Below are 16,639 nucleotides of genomic sequence, written 5' to 3' on the forward strand. Positions count from 1 at the left end.
ACATTTCTTCCCACTCAAAACAAAAATGTTTTGTCAACTTTTTCGATTTGCCAAAATTGTTCAGAATTTATGGCATTAGGTTGACCCAAACCAATTTTTTTTTTCACTTCTCTGGAACAGCCAGCAAACCAAAAAATCAGTTATCTGACCAGCTGTAGTGTGGACATAAGCAATGTATCAGGTGCAGGCAACAGCAGAATTCTCTAGTGCAGACACGGCTCCAGTGTTTACAGTTTTTCTATTCATTGCTTTGGACATGCAGATAATTAAGTTACGGGGCTGTGTGTGTTAACGATAATCTAATACGGAAGTTCTGACGAGGTGTCAAATGTTGCTGGCATTCTCAAGGAATCCCTGGAGTTTTATTGCATTGCCATGTTCCTGAAGCTATCATGTGGGCTGGCTAGCAGATTCTTGCTGCATATATGCTGCCTCTCACTCTGCATGAGTCTGTCACACTGAGACAAAGCCACCTGTCCAAAATTCCTGTTGACTTCCAGGGTACAGCCCGAAAGACAGAGCTCACCTTCCTGCAATGGCTCCAAGTTTTTAAAAAACAGACATATTTTGCTGTTTGTCTTATAGGGCAAACGTTGTTTTGTGATGATGTGAGTTTGTGATGTAATGTCTTGGCACTGCGTCATCGTATAGGCAGTGCAGTGAAGTCAGAAGAAAATGCCATTGCGTCATGATGCAGTGTTATGACCTGATGATGCAACATCCCAGAGCCTAACTTTAGTGAAAAACAATGCCAGGTTAGATCCAGTGCAACAGGAAATCCCATTTAAACAAAATAATGAACATCATTTGCTGAATAATAGTTATTCTCTATTTTTCCCATCAAAGAGATCTTGGAGTCATTGTAGATTGTTCTCTGAAACATCTGCTCAATGTGCAGAGGCGGCCAAAAAAGCAAACTGTGTAAGGAGAGGGGTAGATAATACAGAAAATATCATAACAGCAGTATATAAATCCATGGTACGCCAACACCTTGAATACTGCATGCAGTTCTGGTTGCCTCATATCACAAAAGAGATATTAGAATAGGAAAAGGTACAGAGATGGGCAACAAAAATTAGGGGTGTGGGGCAGCTTCCATATGTGGAGAGATTTTTTAAAAACTATGACTGTTTATCTTAGAAAAGAGATGACTAAGGGTGGATATGACAGAGGTCTATAAAATCATGACTGGTGTGGAGCCCAGGGAAGTGTTATTTACCCCTGCACATAACATAAGAACCAGGGATTGCCCATGAAATTAAGAGGCAGCAGGTTTAAAACAAACACAAGGAAGTACTTCTTCACACAACACACAGTCAACGTGTGGAACTTGTTACCAAGAGATGTTGTGAAGGCCAAAAGTATAACTGGGTTCAAAAAAGAATTAGCCAAGTTCCTGGAAGATAGGTCCACCAATGGCTATTAGTCAAGATGGTCAGGGACTACAACTCCATGCACCGGGTGACCCTAAACCTCCAACTGCCAGAAGCTGGAACTGGATGACAGAGGATGGATGACTCAAAATTGCCCTGTTCTGTTCATTCCCTCTTAAGCATCTGGCATTGGTCACTGTCAGAAAACAGGATACTGGGCTAGATGGACCACTAGTCTGATACAGAATGGCCATTTTTATATTCTTAGAAAGAGTCATGTGGATAATATGAGGGCAACACAGGCCACGTGGGAGTGTATGTTTATCGGTATAGCAGTTTGGCTGAGGTTCAGATAAGCACCTGAACTTTTGGATGCTTAACTGAAATAAATCTTTCCAAGGTTCATTTACCTATTGCTAGTTGTTTAGACAAGCACACATAACACACATATCTGCAGCTACTTGCTGCAGACTTGATTAAAATCTGTCTCACCAATTTTATGACTTGCTGCAAAAAATGTCAGCAAAGCACTCAAAATATTAGAACCCCTGCTCAGAGTCCTTGGTTATGCACCAGTTATAATGGGCTCAGAGACATACACAGCCCCTGTTCCTTATGTGGATGCCGCACAGTCCTTGTTATAAGCCTTTTGTCATGATTGTATAGTGACTGAAGAGCTATCTTTCAATGTACTATGTCCTTTAGCATACCACAGGTTAGAAGAGTCAGATTCCAAGCTCTGTGATTCTGGAGTCTGTCAGGTGTGACTCTAGTGACAGCAGAGTTACTCCGGATTTACAGTGATGTAACTAACTGCAATCAGAATCTGGCTGACATTATTTTGTGTGTAACACTACCTGCACAATACTCCATTACTCGAATGTTTAGGGTGCAAAATCAAGCACTCAAAAGTTAGGTAATGCCAGAAGTAAGGTTTGTGCAACCTTAAGTCACACATATACCCCACCCCTGTCTGTGTTCATTATGATACAGTCTTTAAATATATGAGCACATGCTATTTTTTTGCCACAGGACCCTGCCTCATTCAGTGCACCTTTACTATGCATTCAGTTCCCCGTCACTGACATACAGGCAGGTTGGCTGAGGCCGCTGGGCCCTTCTATATAGCCTGGATGGCCTGGTTTGCATGTAGAGATCTGATTTTCAAAAGCACTCAGCACTGGCCTGATCCAGCTCCCATCAAAGTCTAGGGACATTGGGGGGGGGGGGGGCAATACAGAGGCCTTTTTGGAAATTCCACCTTAGATTGATTGCCCTAAAAGTTTCCACCATGGCAGCTCCAGAGGAGAATCCATAGCTGAGTGAGATTGAGATTGTGAATATTTTCCTATAGCCCAGGCTGAATTCAAGAGGAGCTGAGTGGGGGTGGAAGGGATTTGAAATTCAGAAGAGTTATGAGCTAGTGATCTCATTTGCTAGCGCTTCCGGCCATCTGCAACAGAAAACCTTTCAGCTCAGGCATAATGTCCTCTACCTTTCTCCAATAACTGTCTGTCACTTGTGCCTTAGCTCCAGAGAATATTTTAGTTTAGAGATAGATTCTCCTGACAGAAGCCAGTGCCAGAAAGTGAAAGATTGTGTGTTGCTCAAAAATTGGCTGTTTTGTTACAGAAGAGAATGAAGAGAAACAGCCACTGACGAGCAAAGAGGAGGAAGAGCGCCGCATTGCAGAAATGGGACGCCCAGTACTGGGAGAACATACCAAACTAGAAGTCATTATTGAAGAATCCTATGAGTTCAAGGTACAGCAATTGTCTGCTTCACTCCCCACAGGGCATGCAAGCCCTGAATTCACATTAGCATCTCACTGCATTTTATTAGATTGCTAAACTAGGGCCTCCATCTTTTTTACATGCCCAGTAAGCACATATCTGGCAAGCACATGCTATGCACAGGAGGGTATCGTCCTTGTGAAGCAAGTATATTGAACGCTTGAGGCCCAGATTCAGCCAAAGCATTGACACATGTTTAAATCCATCCCTATTCAGCAAAGAACTCCAGCACATGCTTAAATTCCAGTGACTTCAATGGGATTCAAGCTAATGCGTAAGTGCTTTGCTGAACAGAGGCAGACTACTTAATTGGCACCATAAAGAGGTTGTGTTGGGATGGGGATGATTGGAACAGAAGGAGTTGGGAGCCCAGATTTCATATGGTAGAGGTGTAATCAGAGACAATGCTATACAGAAAAATTCACCAGGGGCAGGGTGTGTTCATGTTCTGCTGAATTTACAGCCTTTATGCTTAAAAATCAAACCCACTAATGGCCCTTTATCTCCTCCGTGGGAGAGGCCCCAAAACAGCAACTTGAGGCATCATCAGGAGCTTCTGGAGGAGCGAGTGTTTCTGCCCCCAACTCCCAAAGGGAGCACAAGTGGCTGAATAAGGCACAGCTGGTGCTATATACTGTCCCCTCTCAGCAGCCAGCTGTGACGTCACGACAACAGCAAGACTGTGGACTTGTTAATAGCAATGGTGTGGGTCTTTCTGGCATTTCACTTGGCTTGGGCAGCAAAACTAGCCTGCTCAGCGTCACTGTCAGGACCAGGTCCTCGGGTGCTATAAGTCACTGAAGCCCCATTGAAGTCAAAGGGAGTACTTGTGTGCTTCATTGCTCAGCTGGATTGGAGGGGCTGAGAGCTCAGCACCGTGCAGGCTAGAGCCCGTGATGCACTAGCACAAGCCTGTTGCATTTTGGTTGCCAGCACCATAAGAATTTATTGTCATTGACCTTCCTTGAAAATATTTTCACACAAGTTGATTTTGGGGTTTAAATAACTTCCTGGTGTCTCTTTCACAGACTTGTACAGGCAGCTCCCAAATCAGCATCATTCATGTTTACCAAAAGAAATGACCACAAGTGCTGTACTTGCTATGATACATGATAGAACTTTCTATGCATCTGCTAAGTTAGTCGACTGCTGATTTGTCCAGTTGTTGCTACAGTTGCCTGTAACTTAACTGTTTAGAAAACCCAAGAGTGTTAATTGTGTCAGACTAAGGGCTGGTCCACACTGGGGCGGGGGATCGATCTAGGAAACACAACTTCAGCTACGAGAATAGCGTAGCTGAAGTCGACGTTTCCTAGATCGAACTAAGTTTACTTACTGCGGGTCTACGCGGCGCAGGCAAGCTCCCCCGTCGACAGTGCTTCCTCCTCTCGGCGAGCAGGAGTTCAGCAGTCGACGGGGGAGCACTTCTGGGATCGATTTATCACGTCCAGATGAGATGCGATAAATCGATCCCAGAAGATCGATCTCTACCCGCCTAATCGGGCGGGTAGTGTGGACCTACCCTAAGTGTTTGAGAAGCATCTCAAAAGTTGAAAATCAGGAAACCCAGTAGCAGTAAAATAGATGGAGATACACTGCAGGAGAGATTTCCAGAGTACATGTGCTAATGAAAACTTGCATGAAAAAATTACAGCACAACAGCAACAATCAGTTTATCACAAGTAACAAAGTAGCCTTGATTCTCCCAGTGTTCTGGGAGCAACAGCAAAGGAAATAAGGAATGCAACTCCATCATTTTTCTATTGGTTATAGACTATAGATACTTATTACAGAACAATATGGCAAGCCAAATCCTTAGCTGGGCTTAAAATGCCCAAACTAAAATAAAATACGGTTTAAGAAAAGAGACTATGGCCTCAGTCCCGCGTACATCCATGCACATGAATCCTGATGCTGTATACACTACGCACATGCTTAGCTTTGCACATGTGAGTGGTCTCATTTACCTGAGTGTGTAAAATTAAACCTGTGCAGGATCGTGGCCTCAGTCTGACAATTTAGTCCCCTTTTTTAAAGTCAATAAAAAATAAACCAGCCACACTGTTTCATGTAAGCGGTAGAGTCTCTCCTACGTGCATTCAAGCACTCTCGGCTGCCCATTGTGACTGCTTGTGACAGTCAGATCTGACAGCTAGAAGCGTGTGGCGGAAGGCAGAAATATTAGCCCTAGAATGATGCAGGCCCTTTTCCCTATGAACTAAAAAGAGATTACCGCAGGTTAATTAGAGACACCTGAGTCAATTAAGCACCCTCCACACACACACCCCTTTAAAAACCCTCTTCTGGTGTAAGAGTGGGAGGAGAGAGAGAGAGAGAGAGAGAGGAGAAAAAAGAAAGAAAGAAAGACGTTTCAGCAGGGAGAAAAAGCGTGGCCTAGGTGAAGAGCTGGTTAGCTCCCTACAGGGAAAGCAGTGAGTTTGCATCTGTTCAGGGAAGGACTAGTGACCAGATGTCAGCGCAGTAAGTCGATACTCTGCTAGGGGCAAAGAGATGTATTTCTTCTGTGGTTTTGCTTAAGGAAACTATTCAGGCCTAGCCTGAGACCCACTGGTAAATCCTGTAAATAAACCAAAGTCCAGAGTGTAAACCCTCTGGAGTGGGAGTGATTTCCTCCAGCCCCTCTCATTGCGCCTTCCCCACCCCCCAAGGGAGAAATGCTGATGTGGCGGAAGAGGTGCCTTGCCACATCCTATCATATTAGAACACAATGAAGAGTGCTTGGATTAACTTCCAATGAGAATTTTCTGCCAGCCGTTTACAGCACTAGTGATGATTCTGCATTAGTGATCGAAGTTTCTCATTTAACAAGTGTACAAATGCCGTAAAAAAGCAGGAGTGGATAACCAAAAATATACTTCTTTCACTTTGAATTATTTACAGTGCTTCCAAATATACAGATCAAAATTCCTTGATCTGTTTTGTAACAAAAGAAGCATTAGCAAGGTAGGAGTCCTCTCTACAGCATCTGCCATTAAACCTCTGCTGAAGAGTGTGGAGAGACCACTTACTTTTAGTTCCAGTTAGAAGGTGTGCAGTTTAGGAAACTTCTCTTGTATTTCAGAGTAGCAGCCGTGTTAGTCTGTATCCACAAAAAGAACAGGAGTACTTGTGGCACCTTAGAGACTAACAAATTTATTAGAGCATAAGCTTTCATGGACTACAGCCCACTGTAGTCCACGAAAGCTTATGCTCTAATAAATTTGTTAGTCTCTAAGTTTCCACAAGTACTCCTGTTCTCTTGTATTTATATTTCAAACAGACTTTTTAGTGGAATATGGGATTTTGTGTGCATACGCATTGTCACTTTTGCTGCTGGTGCTCTTGTTCTGAGCGGAATATCTTTTCCATAACTGTACAATGTAAATCCAGAAGACTTTTGATTTCTGCCCATGATCTCAGGTTCTGAACCAGCATTGCACTTAATTCATTTATACTTGTCTCCATCTGCAGAATACTGTGGACAAGCTCATTAAGAAAACAAACCTAGCCCTTGTGGTTGGAACTAACAGCTGGAGAGAACAGTTTATTGAAGCTATCACAGTCAGCGCTGGTAAGTTCCTGTTTCTACATGGAATGAATTATGATAAGCCACTTTCTTGTCTCAGTTGTACTGCATCCGTGGCAGCAGATTACTGCTGAAGCAAAACAGATAACAAAAGTTATTCATAGTGTTTGCGTATGTATGTCAGGAGGCTTGTGACACACACACCCCTCTGAGCCACAATTCTTGCCTGCCCCCTGTTGCGCCACAGCAGGGATAGAGGTGGTAATTTGCTGTTAGCCTATAACTGCAGTAAATTATTGGCTCCCTCCAATCCAACACTGACTCCGCTGTTCAGGCCACAAGTGGTCGCTAGAGTCAAGGCTCCATTCAGTACCGTCCCCTGCACCCCAACCTGCTCTGGTGCGTGCACAGTGGCCTCTTACTGCTCCATGTGCAGACCCGGGTCTGGGTAGCACACACAGAGGTGTAAGGGCTGGGGGATACTTACACCCCTTTACTCTCTTGCCTGGGCACGCAGACCAAGTCACAGTCTAGCCCTATGAATGGGCTTGGGATCATGGTTTGTGGGTCTATTTCTGATCAGCTGTGGCTGATAGGGTGGGACAGTTTGATCCAGGGCCGCCCAGAGGATTCAGGGGGCCTGGGGCAAAGCGGGGGAGCGGACATACTCACTGGGCGGTGCTCTGAGTCTGCGGCGGCAGGTCCTTCAGTCGCTCCGCATCTTCGGCAGCACTGAAGGTCCCGCCGCCGAAATGCCGCCAAAGACCCGGACCACTGCCAGGTAAGTAAAAATTAAAAAGGCGCCTCTACCCAGGAAAGTGATTCTCGGCCAGGGAGGGGCCTGGGGCAAATTGCCCCACTTGCCCCCCCCCTCCGGGCGGCCCTGGTTTGATCCTGCTGTAGACTGCTATAGCTGCTCTTCCTCCCCATGTTCTCATGCACTGTGCTGGAGTCTCCTGTGTGCATCATGACAATTGCTATAGGGCACGTTCCTGCAATTCCAGACATGACAAGCTAAAAGAATAGCTCCACAATCAGCTGACCATGGAAATAAGAGGGTGATAAAGCATAACACAGTGCGTTATCTTCTGTCGCTTTCCAATGCCCCTTCCAAGAGCAGTCAAGCACAAAGACAAAGTGAGTGTCAGAAACTTTCCCAGGCAAGCATTCGGAGTAAATAATGATCTCCTTCCTTGTTAGCAGTCTTCCTGGTGCGTTGGACTTCGCATCTTCATGGACTGCAAGGTTGCTCTGAGAGGAACAACTTCATTTATTTTAAGTAGACTCCATTTGGAGACATTGCATAATCGGTTGATTAAACAAAAAGGCATGTTTCATTTGTGAGGAGCAGATCTCACTTCTGTCTGCTCAGTGCTTAGAAGTCATTTGGTATTGCTAGTGTTTGCACATCACATGTCCCTTCTTCAGGTCTGCATAGCATAACTTCCTTCCTCCACAAAACAGCAGAGCAGTGACACATTTGAAGGAAGACATTGTGATAGCTTCCTCCTCCTGAAATTAGGTCTGCACTCCAGGCTGCTGAGCTGATGGGCTGCCAATAAGGCTACTGACAGTCAAATGTTCTGTTTACTCCCTTGTGGATTTTGTCAATTAAAGCTTAGAATATGAAAGGCATATCTCGGTGCTTTCATTCACTTTTTGCGCCTAAGTTGAAGATACCAAGCTACGGACTTTACTCACTGCACCTGAGAGGATTTTCCTTTGCAATCTGCAGCTGATCTTCCTTTTCACAAGGCTTTGGTTTTGTGGATAGCTTAGCAGCTGTGACCCAAGATATAGTTCTTCCCCATCCATCTAGCAAGTCTGATGTTGATTGCTTTCCCTATGTCCCTGGAAGTTGTGTGGTTAAATCTGACAAAGGATATTAATAATTTCCTTAAGGAATTCCTTATTTCACCTTGTGCTGTAATACCATGACAATTCTAACACTTTGCATTGAAAGCTCTCTTACTTGATAAAATGGAAGATAGAAAAAGAAAGCCCAGAGAGGAAGGATGGTCCAAGGGTTGGGTACTTGCTGGAGACACGCAAGAACTGAGTTCAATTCCCCACTGTGCCAGGGACCTCCTTAGCGACCTTGAACAAGTCACTTAGGAGGCAGAGAGGTGTTCAGTTCCCCACTGAAAGTCAATGGGAGTTGAGTGCCTCAGTTTCCCCTTCATAAAGTGAGGATAAGAGCACTCCCTACTTCCCAGAGGTGTAGAGAAAATCAATACATGCAAAAAGAATTGTGAGATGCTCAGATACTACAGTAATGAGGCCCATGGATAACTCGGTACCTTAGAAAATAATTTTGACTTAGTCATCCTTATCCAAAACCTAATTATTGTCATTGGTCGCGAACATGCCACAAGAATGGCAGCTGCCCAATGATGCGCTGGCTGCGTAATGTGCTGCAGTAAAGGCTAGCTGGCTTGGGAATCGGAGGCATTTTGGAACGGCCTGATCCTTACCACATAAGGGACCAAAGGGAGGATCCGCTCCCCAGCTCGGTCAGTATCCATTGAACAGGCTTGGGAGTTTCACTGCCCACACTCCTAATAGATTTAATGGCGGAGCTGAGAGTGGGATGGAGGTGGTAAAAGAGAGAGAACAAAACGCAGTCGAGGTGCAGAACTACGTCGATCTTAGGTGCCTCTGTGGCCTGTGATGAGGTGCACAAACCCCACACTAGAAAGGACTGGGTAAAAAGCTACTCTGGACCCAGCTGTCTGTCCCCCCCTCCCCCACCCCACCTGCAATGCATGTGCTGGCTGGAGGAGGTGTTTAAAAAGGGGAGCAGAGTAGCTCAGTGGAAGGCCCATGTGGAAGTGATCTGACCTGCGAGCTAAGCTCCTGGGAAGGGTACCCTGAGAGCTCTTGCTGCCTGAGACCTGACCCAGCCTCCAGAGATGGGACCTGGGACTCGCTGAAGGTCAGAGACTTTATTTGGGAGTTTAGTTCTTTACTTTATCCTGTGGGAAGAGAGGGGACTGGTAGGGAGTGATGCAGGGAGGCAACTGCCTAGCACCCAAGGGTTTAGCTGTCTTCTGTTGGGCCCTGGATTGGAGCCCAGTGGAGGAGAGGCCCTGGGCTCTCTTACCCTCCCTAAAGAGGGACAACCACAGAAGTCTGTCCCTTGTTGGGGAAGATACAATGCTCTGGAGCACGAGACCCAGACCCCAGGGGAAGCCCTGACTCTCTCGCTTAATCCTGAGGACTTGTCCATTACTGGCCTCTTTAGACATACCCCGAAAGAGGTGGGCTTGAACATCTGACCTGGCCAGAGGGCTGAGTCACTGGAAGGCCAGAGCACTGCAGGGCAGAATGGCAGGAAGACAGGGGAACGCCTGGGCAGAAGGCAGCCTGCCACACCCCTGCCAGACCACTCTCGGTGGCACAGGTTGTGAGTGTTCCCCATCACCATAGTATCTGAGAACCTCATGTCTCTAATGTATCTACTCTCACAGCACCCCTGTGCTGTTATCCCCATTGTACAGATGGGACACTGGGGCACAGAGAGACTAAGTATTTGCCCAAGTTTACACAGGAAGTCTGTGGCACAGCAGGGAAGTGAGCCCAGGTCTCCCAAGTCCCACGCTGGCACCTAACTGCAGGGCCACCGTTGTCACTGTGCAGAATAGTGATGAGTCAGAAGTTGAGTGTGGGGTCATGTAGTGCTGAGAGCTGACTGCCGAGGCATCATGCTCCCAAACAAACCACAGAAAGCGCTGAGCATTGACTCCGCGGAAGGATCGAGCCTCTTGCATTCAGTCTCAGAAAATGCTGTAAAGAAAACCCTGGCTAGGTGGATCCTTGGGACTCCGCAGAGGCAGGCCAGGGAGTGAGTGAGAGGCGAGCTCTCGATGTGCCTGCTGTGGATAGTTGCGATACCAGGGCAAGCAGCATGCAGCTGGGAGGCCTCAGCTGAGAAGCTGGGACTGGCAGCCTGCTGTGCTGGTGAGCTGCTGTGCATTGCTGGTGGAGTTGGGCCATCCAGGAGAACCAGGGGAGTGGCATGAACCCCCAACCTGCTTTGCCAACGTAGCTTCACCCAGAGGAGACAACTTGGAAGAAATCATAGTGCTACCTATGCACTGAGTCTGCTGTGGGCAGCTGTCTCATCCAGGGGCGTGTGCCTGGGGGAGAGATGAGAGCCTTGTTTTAAAGTCTCCTTGCCATTAGAGCATCAGTACCCAGCTCCTAATAGGATTCCAGGCCCATGTGAGTGCCCCTGTTATTTGGCTCCACTGTTTCTCCCCAAACACTACCTTGTATTGCTATTATAATAGAAATAAAGCCCTGAGTGACAGCAGCAATGCAGAGAAGATGTGGTGCCTTCTAGTTAGTCTCTGTAAGAAGAAAGCTCCTTCAATCCAAAAATTCAAATGTGACAAGCTCAGCTGAGCTCCTGTACCCACAGCACACTCAGACAAGCAAAGCTTGATTCACAACACAGCGTATTCCGCCAATCAGCCACAACAACGTGGGGACGTTGCTAGGAAAAATCAGACCTGCCAGTGTGGCCTGAGGCAGCATAGCCCTGTGGCCTAGGACACAAGCCTGGGGTGAAAGTCCTGCCTCTGGCCTACTTGGGGAAGGTTAAGTCATCCTGGCTTCCTTTCTCACCCTTTCTCTGTTAAGTCTCTGACCCAAAGAGCTTGCAACCAACCTCTTTTTTACTCTGTGCCTATAGAATAGGACCCCAACCAAGCTTGGGGAACTTCTGTACTGCAAAATATTATTGATCATAAAATATATGACTGCTGGGATCAATGAGAGCAGGAATTAAATCAGAGAGTGAGTTATGACAGGATATTGTCATTTGTATAGCTATAGTGCCTAGAGCCCAGGACTGCACTGTGCTAGGCACTGTATGAACACAGCACATAAAGGCCATCCCTGCCAGGGATCTAGCCAATTAAAAATAAGGCACCCACCCAGTTTCTTGTCTGCCACATAATCCACATTCATTTATTAACACTCCTGACATTTCATACTGCCCACTCTGTGGTACATGTGTCCCCTGGCTTCATTCTGTAATGGAAATGTGCTGCTGGTTGCACACTGCTGAGTTAATACACTGGGTGTGACATCGGAAGCTGAAGTTTATAAAGGACTACAATTTCAGTGTACACTAAGCTGTGTCAGAATTCTGTACATGTTCTCATTGTGTGATGTATTGGTAGAGAAGGAGAACGTGGCTAGGAATAGAGTAGAAAGGATTGATCTGTTTGGTGTTATTTGTATAAAGTTTCTGTAGACCTTATAAGTTTCTGTATTTCATTTTATTATGTAGCAGTTAGCAGATTTTTTGGTAGTGAATACTGCTGTAGTTTGGTAATGTTACAGCATACTGGAAATGAATTCCTGGAATAAGATCTAGAATTCTATAATCTCTCTAATACTGATATTTGGGCATTTCATTGGTGATCCATGCTGGCTGCTCTGCGAGCTAGAAGGAAATTCAGAATAGGTCATGGCTCTTTTTGTCCTGTAACTAAAGATTCTGAGTTTATAGACTGGGATTTTCAAAAGAATCTACATAACTCAGGAGCAAAAGTCCCATTGATTTTTCAAAGTCATACAATCATAGAACTATAGGGCTGGATAGGTCATCTAGTCCAGTCCCCTGCACTGAGGCAGGACTAAGTATTATAGACCATCCCTGACACGTGTCTGTCTAACCTGCTCTTAGAAACCTCCAATGATGGAGATTCCACAACCCTCCTAGGTAATTTGTTCCAGTGCTTAACCATCCTGACAGGATTTTTTTTCCCTAATATCTCACATTGCTGCAATTTAAGCCCATTACTTCTTGCTCTGTCCTCAGTGGGTAAGGAGAAAAATTTATCACCCTCCTCTTTGTAACAAACTTTTACATACTTGAAGACTACTCTCATGTTCCCCCCTCAGTCGCCTCTTCTCCAGAGTAAACAAACCCAATTTTTTCAGGTTTTCCTTGTAAGTCATTCTAGACTTTTCATCATTTTTGTTTGTCTCCTCTGGACTTTCTACAGTTTGTCCACATCTTTCCCAAAGTGTGGTGCCCAGAACTGGACACTGCCCTAGCTGAAGCCTTATCAGTGCTGAGTAGAGCAGAAGAATTACTTCTCATGTCTTGTTTACAGCATGCCTGCTAATACATCCCAGAATTATAGTCCCTTTTCTTTTTGGCAACAGTATTACATTGTTGACTCATATTTAGTTTGTAATCCACTATAACCCCCAGATCCTTTTCTTCAATACTCCTTCCTGGGAAGCCTTGTCCCATTTCGTATTGGTGCAATTGATTGTTCCTTCCAAAGTGGAGTACTTTGCATTTGTCCTTATTGAATTTCATCCTATTTATTTCAGACCATTTCTTCAGTTTGTCCAGATCATCTTGAATTCTAACCCTGTCCTTCAGAGCACTTGCAGCCCCCTTTCCCCCCAGTTTGTAGGTGCTTTTGAAAATCCCACACATAGTTTTCCCCTATTTCAGAGTGATAATTACATGTCATAACAAGTGAAGCCCACAACTGGTATTTAACTTGCCCTTAATCTGAGTGTTTAATACGCATGATTTAAAGTCTCATAAAGTTTCAAATTTATTCTTTTAAAAGATATAAAACATATATCCGTACAGATTGCCTTCCCTGCAAAGCTGTCTATCTTACATTTTATTATAAAGTTTAACAGAAAACAAATAGTGAACAGATATTTTCCCCTGTCCTTCAAATAAGTGGGCACTTCAAACATATTTATTAACAGCTCTGATTGTAATGAATGTTATGGTCCAAGTTTCTTATAAATGCTGGCTCAATATCAATAACAACTACATAACAATGAAGTGACAGATTTGTATCTCTAGCCCTTCTTATGCGGGATTCCCTTTCTTTAGTCATTACATAACTGAGGTATCATGATTATAGGTAGAAAGATCCCCTACATCTTAAATGGAGTACTTGATAGGTCCAAATCCAAACTGGATGAGTTCACTTTCATGTGTGATTCATTTAGAAGAGAAAGTTTTATTGTCTTTCATTGTATCTGGAGACAAAACTTCCAGGTCATGACTTCACTTTTAAAACTCCATCCTCACAAAAGCTGTTGGTTTTTTATTATGTATATTACAGTAGCTCTGAGAGGCCCAAACGAAGATCAGGGCCTAATTGTGCTGCACAAACACAGTAAAAGTCAGCCCCTGCGCCAGAGTTTACAGGCAAAAGAACCTAATCCAAAATCAATTATTTATCGCATCCCATATTATAGCAAAGGCAACCACAGGTGTGCAGTTATAATTGCAGTGATAGACATAGTTTAGGGGGTGTGTGTGTATGTTGAAAGAGAGAGACCCAATTTCTATTATATACTTGAATATATACCCATCATTCACTCAGAAAAGCTGATTTGATAGAGATGATAATCCAATGGAGATTTAATACTTTCTTAATAATCAGAGATGAGGCATTTGGGATCAGATTGTAGACTACCTAGATCTGAATAGCACCCTGAAATATCACTTCCTGCGTGTGAAGATGCACCAAAGGCTGTAGTTTGTGGGCACGTTTTTCCCAGGGCCCACGAAGCAAGCATTGAAATTAATAAGCTCTCTCGTCAAAGTGAGGTCTACAATCTGAGAAACCAAACATTAAAGCTCCCCTTCATAATCAGCATATAAGCAAAAGCAGGCAGAGCAAGTTAAATGAGTTATTGACCGAATGCGATATAGTCTCAGTTTAAGAAGAAAGATAGTAATACGGGAAGGGGGCAGAGTCAGATACAGTTCTCGGTGGTTTGTCAGTTAAAGGCCCCAAAGCAAAGAAACGCAGTCCATCCTGTTCAACAGACGGGGCAGAACACCAGTGAGAGAACTTGTCAATCACCTTGGTAACTCTTCTCAATGTCAGAAAAGTACCCTCCTAGGCACCCAGAGCAGCATTGATCTGGTCACCTGTGCACTGCAACAACAGGAGGACCTAAGGAAATCCAGGCCAACGTTAGCATTACAGAGCCAAGATGCATGGGAGTGGGGGGAATCCTGAGAACAGCAGTCAAACTAACTAGAAGGGGGGCATGGCCCCCAAGATTCCCCCGGCCTTCCAGTCTGTTAGAGAAACAGTCCGTTCGCAGTTCAGGGTGGCAAGCAGAGAGTCGCCCCCTCGCCCTAAGCAGCACCGAAGCACAATGGGCCATCCTCCCACAAGAAGGAGGGTCACCAAAATGAACCTGTCTGCTGATTCAAGGGCAGATGGCCAGTTTAAAATTCTTTATGGCCCCCCTTTCTCCCACCACCCCATTCCATCACACTCAGCTGCTGCAGCACTTTGAAAGGAGGATTTTCCCCACCTTGGGGATGGGGCGTGTGTGCAGGGGCGGCTCTAGCTTTTTTGCCACCCCAAGCACAGCAGGCAGGCTGCCTTCGGCGGCATGCCTGTGGGAGGTCCACCGGTCCCGCAGATTCGGCGGCATGCCTGTGGGAGGTCCACCGGTCCCGCAGATTCGGCGGCATGCCTGTGGGAGGTCCACCGGTCCCGCGGCTGCAGTGTACCTTCTGCCAAATTCGCGAGACCGGCGGACCTCCCGCAGGCACGCCGTCGAAGGCTGCCTGATTGCCACCCTTGCAGGGACTGGCAGGGCGCCCCCCGCGGTTTGCCGCCCCAGGCACGCGCTTGGAGCACTGGTGCCTGGAGCCGCCGCTGCGTGTGTGCTTCCTCCTTTACCTTCCCTACACAGTACCTTGGGAGCATGGCTGTTTATTAGTGTGCGCCCCTCCAGCCATCCTATGTGTGGGCATTCCCACTGGCGGCTCCCCAGGGCCTCTCTGCTGCTCAGACCCTGCTGTTCTCTCCTCCTAATGCAGCCAGGAGGCAGGCCTAGGGGCTCTTCTGTGTCACCTAAAATGGGGAAGGGGCTTATTCCTGTTAGCATACATGGTGTGTGGCGGGGGAAGATTTGGTTGTCTTTCCCCATGCAGTCCCCCTACACATAGATGGGTGAGAGTCCCCCTTAAAATCTTGCACTGGCTTCTACAGTTGGGTGGGGAGCAGACATTGAGCATCTTTAACTGTGTTGTCAGGTCTTGTGATTTTGTTTATCATGATGCTGGCAATATTTGATGTGTTTCTTAAAGCTCCAGCTCCTGGAGTCCTGTGATCACAGGGAGAATCTCAGCTTCCATTTAAAAAAAAAGTAATATTCTAGCTCTCTTGATTGCAGAGAAAAACTTGAACCTGTGACCTGAGCGCATCATGAAGGCTCAAAACCTAGAAGGAAAATAATAAGAATCCCAACTGCATTATTATTTAATTAACTAATTAATTATATTAAATCTCATGATTTTGGGGGGCTTGATTCGTGGTTGTTTTTTCTTTATTTCTTTACACTTGGGGTTGGCAGTACTGCAGCTGTACTCCACATGTACAGCTAGGAGGGGCACAACGCTTGGAATTAACTTGTTTAGAATATATAGGCCAGCTCTCTATAGCAGTGTGCTTATTAGATTCAGGAAAGTTAATACATGATTCATGGAGTTTTAAGGCCAAAAGGGACAATTATGATCATCTGGTCTGGCTTTCTGTATAACAAAAGCCATAGACAGCGTCCCCCAGCCAGTCACTCCTGCATACCTTGCAGTTGAGCTACAACACGGGTGACTAAAGAGCAAAATGTTACAATTTTATTATTTATTATTATTATTATTATTATTATTAGGGTTGGAAAGTTTCTCTTGCAGCAAAGATGCCTCGTACTCTTTTGGCCTAACATCCCAGAGTGGGTGCATATGGCTCTCTAAGCAACCTAGCAACCTCTATCCTAGCTCTTCTAGAGAGAGGTTCATTATTAACCCTCCGAAAAATGATAGACAGATCCAGATCAATATTGTGACAGCCACACTCAGATTCGTTTTTAAAAATCTGTTTCATCATCTCCCTAAAGATTTTAACTTTGTGACAGCTCCACTG

General features: G+C 45.4%; 1 protein-coding gene across 23 annotated transcripts in view; it reads left to right on the forward strand.

The window, feature by feature from the left end:
• SLC8A1 (solute carrier family 8 member A1) overlaps nucleotides 1-16,639 on the forward strand; it is a 339,712-nt gene that overhangs the window by 281,086 nt on the left and 41,987 nt on the right. For all 23 annotated transcript variants that reach the window (XM_042852699.2, XM_065590900.1, XM_065590904.1 and 20 more), the window contains 2 exons: nucleotides 3,006-3,136; nucleotides 6,638-6,737. In XM_042852699.2, the coding sequence (XP_042708633.2) occupies nucleotides 3,006-3,136; nucleotides 6,638-6,737 (231 nt within the window). The remainder of the gene's footprint in view (nucleotides 1-3,005; nucleotides 3,137-6,637; nucleotides 6,738-16,639) is intronic.

The sequence above is a fragment of the Chrysemys picta genome, chromosome 3 (assembly GCF_011386835.1).
Source record: "Chrysemys picta bellii isolate R12L10 chromosome 3, ASM1138683v2, whole genome shotgun sequence".
Lineage (NCBI taxonomy): Eukaryota > Metazoa > Chordata > Testudines > Emydidae > Chrysemys > Chrysemys picta.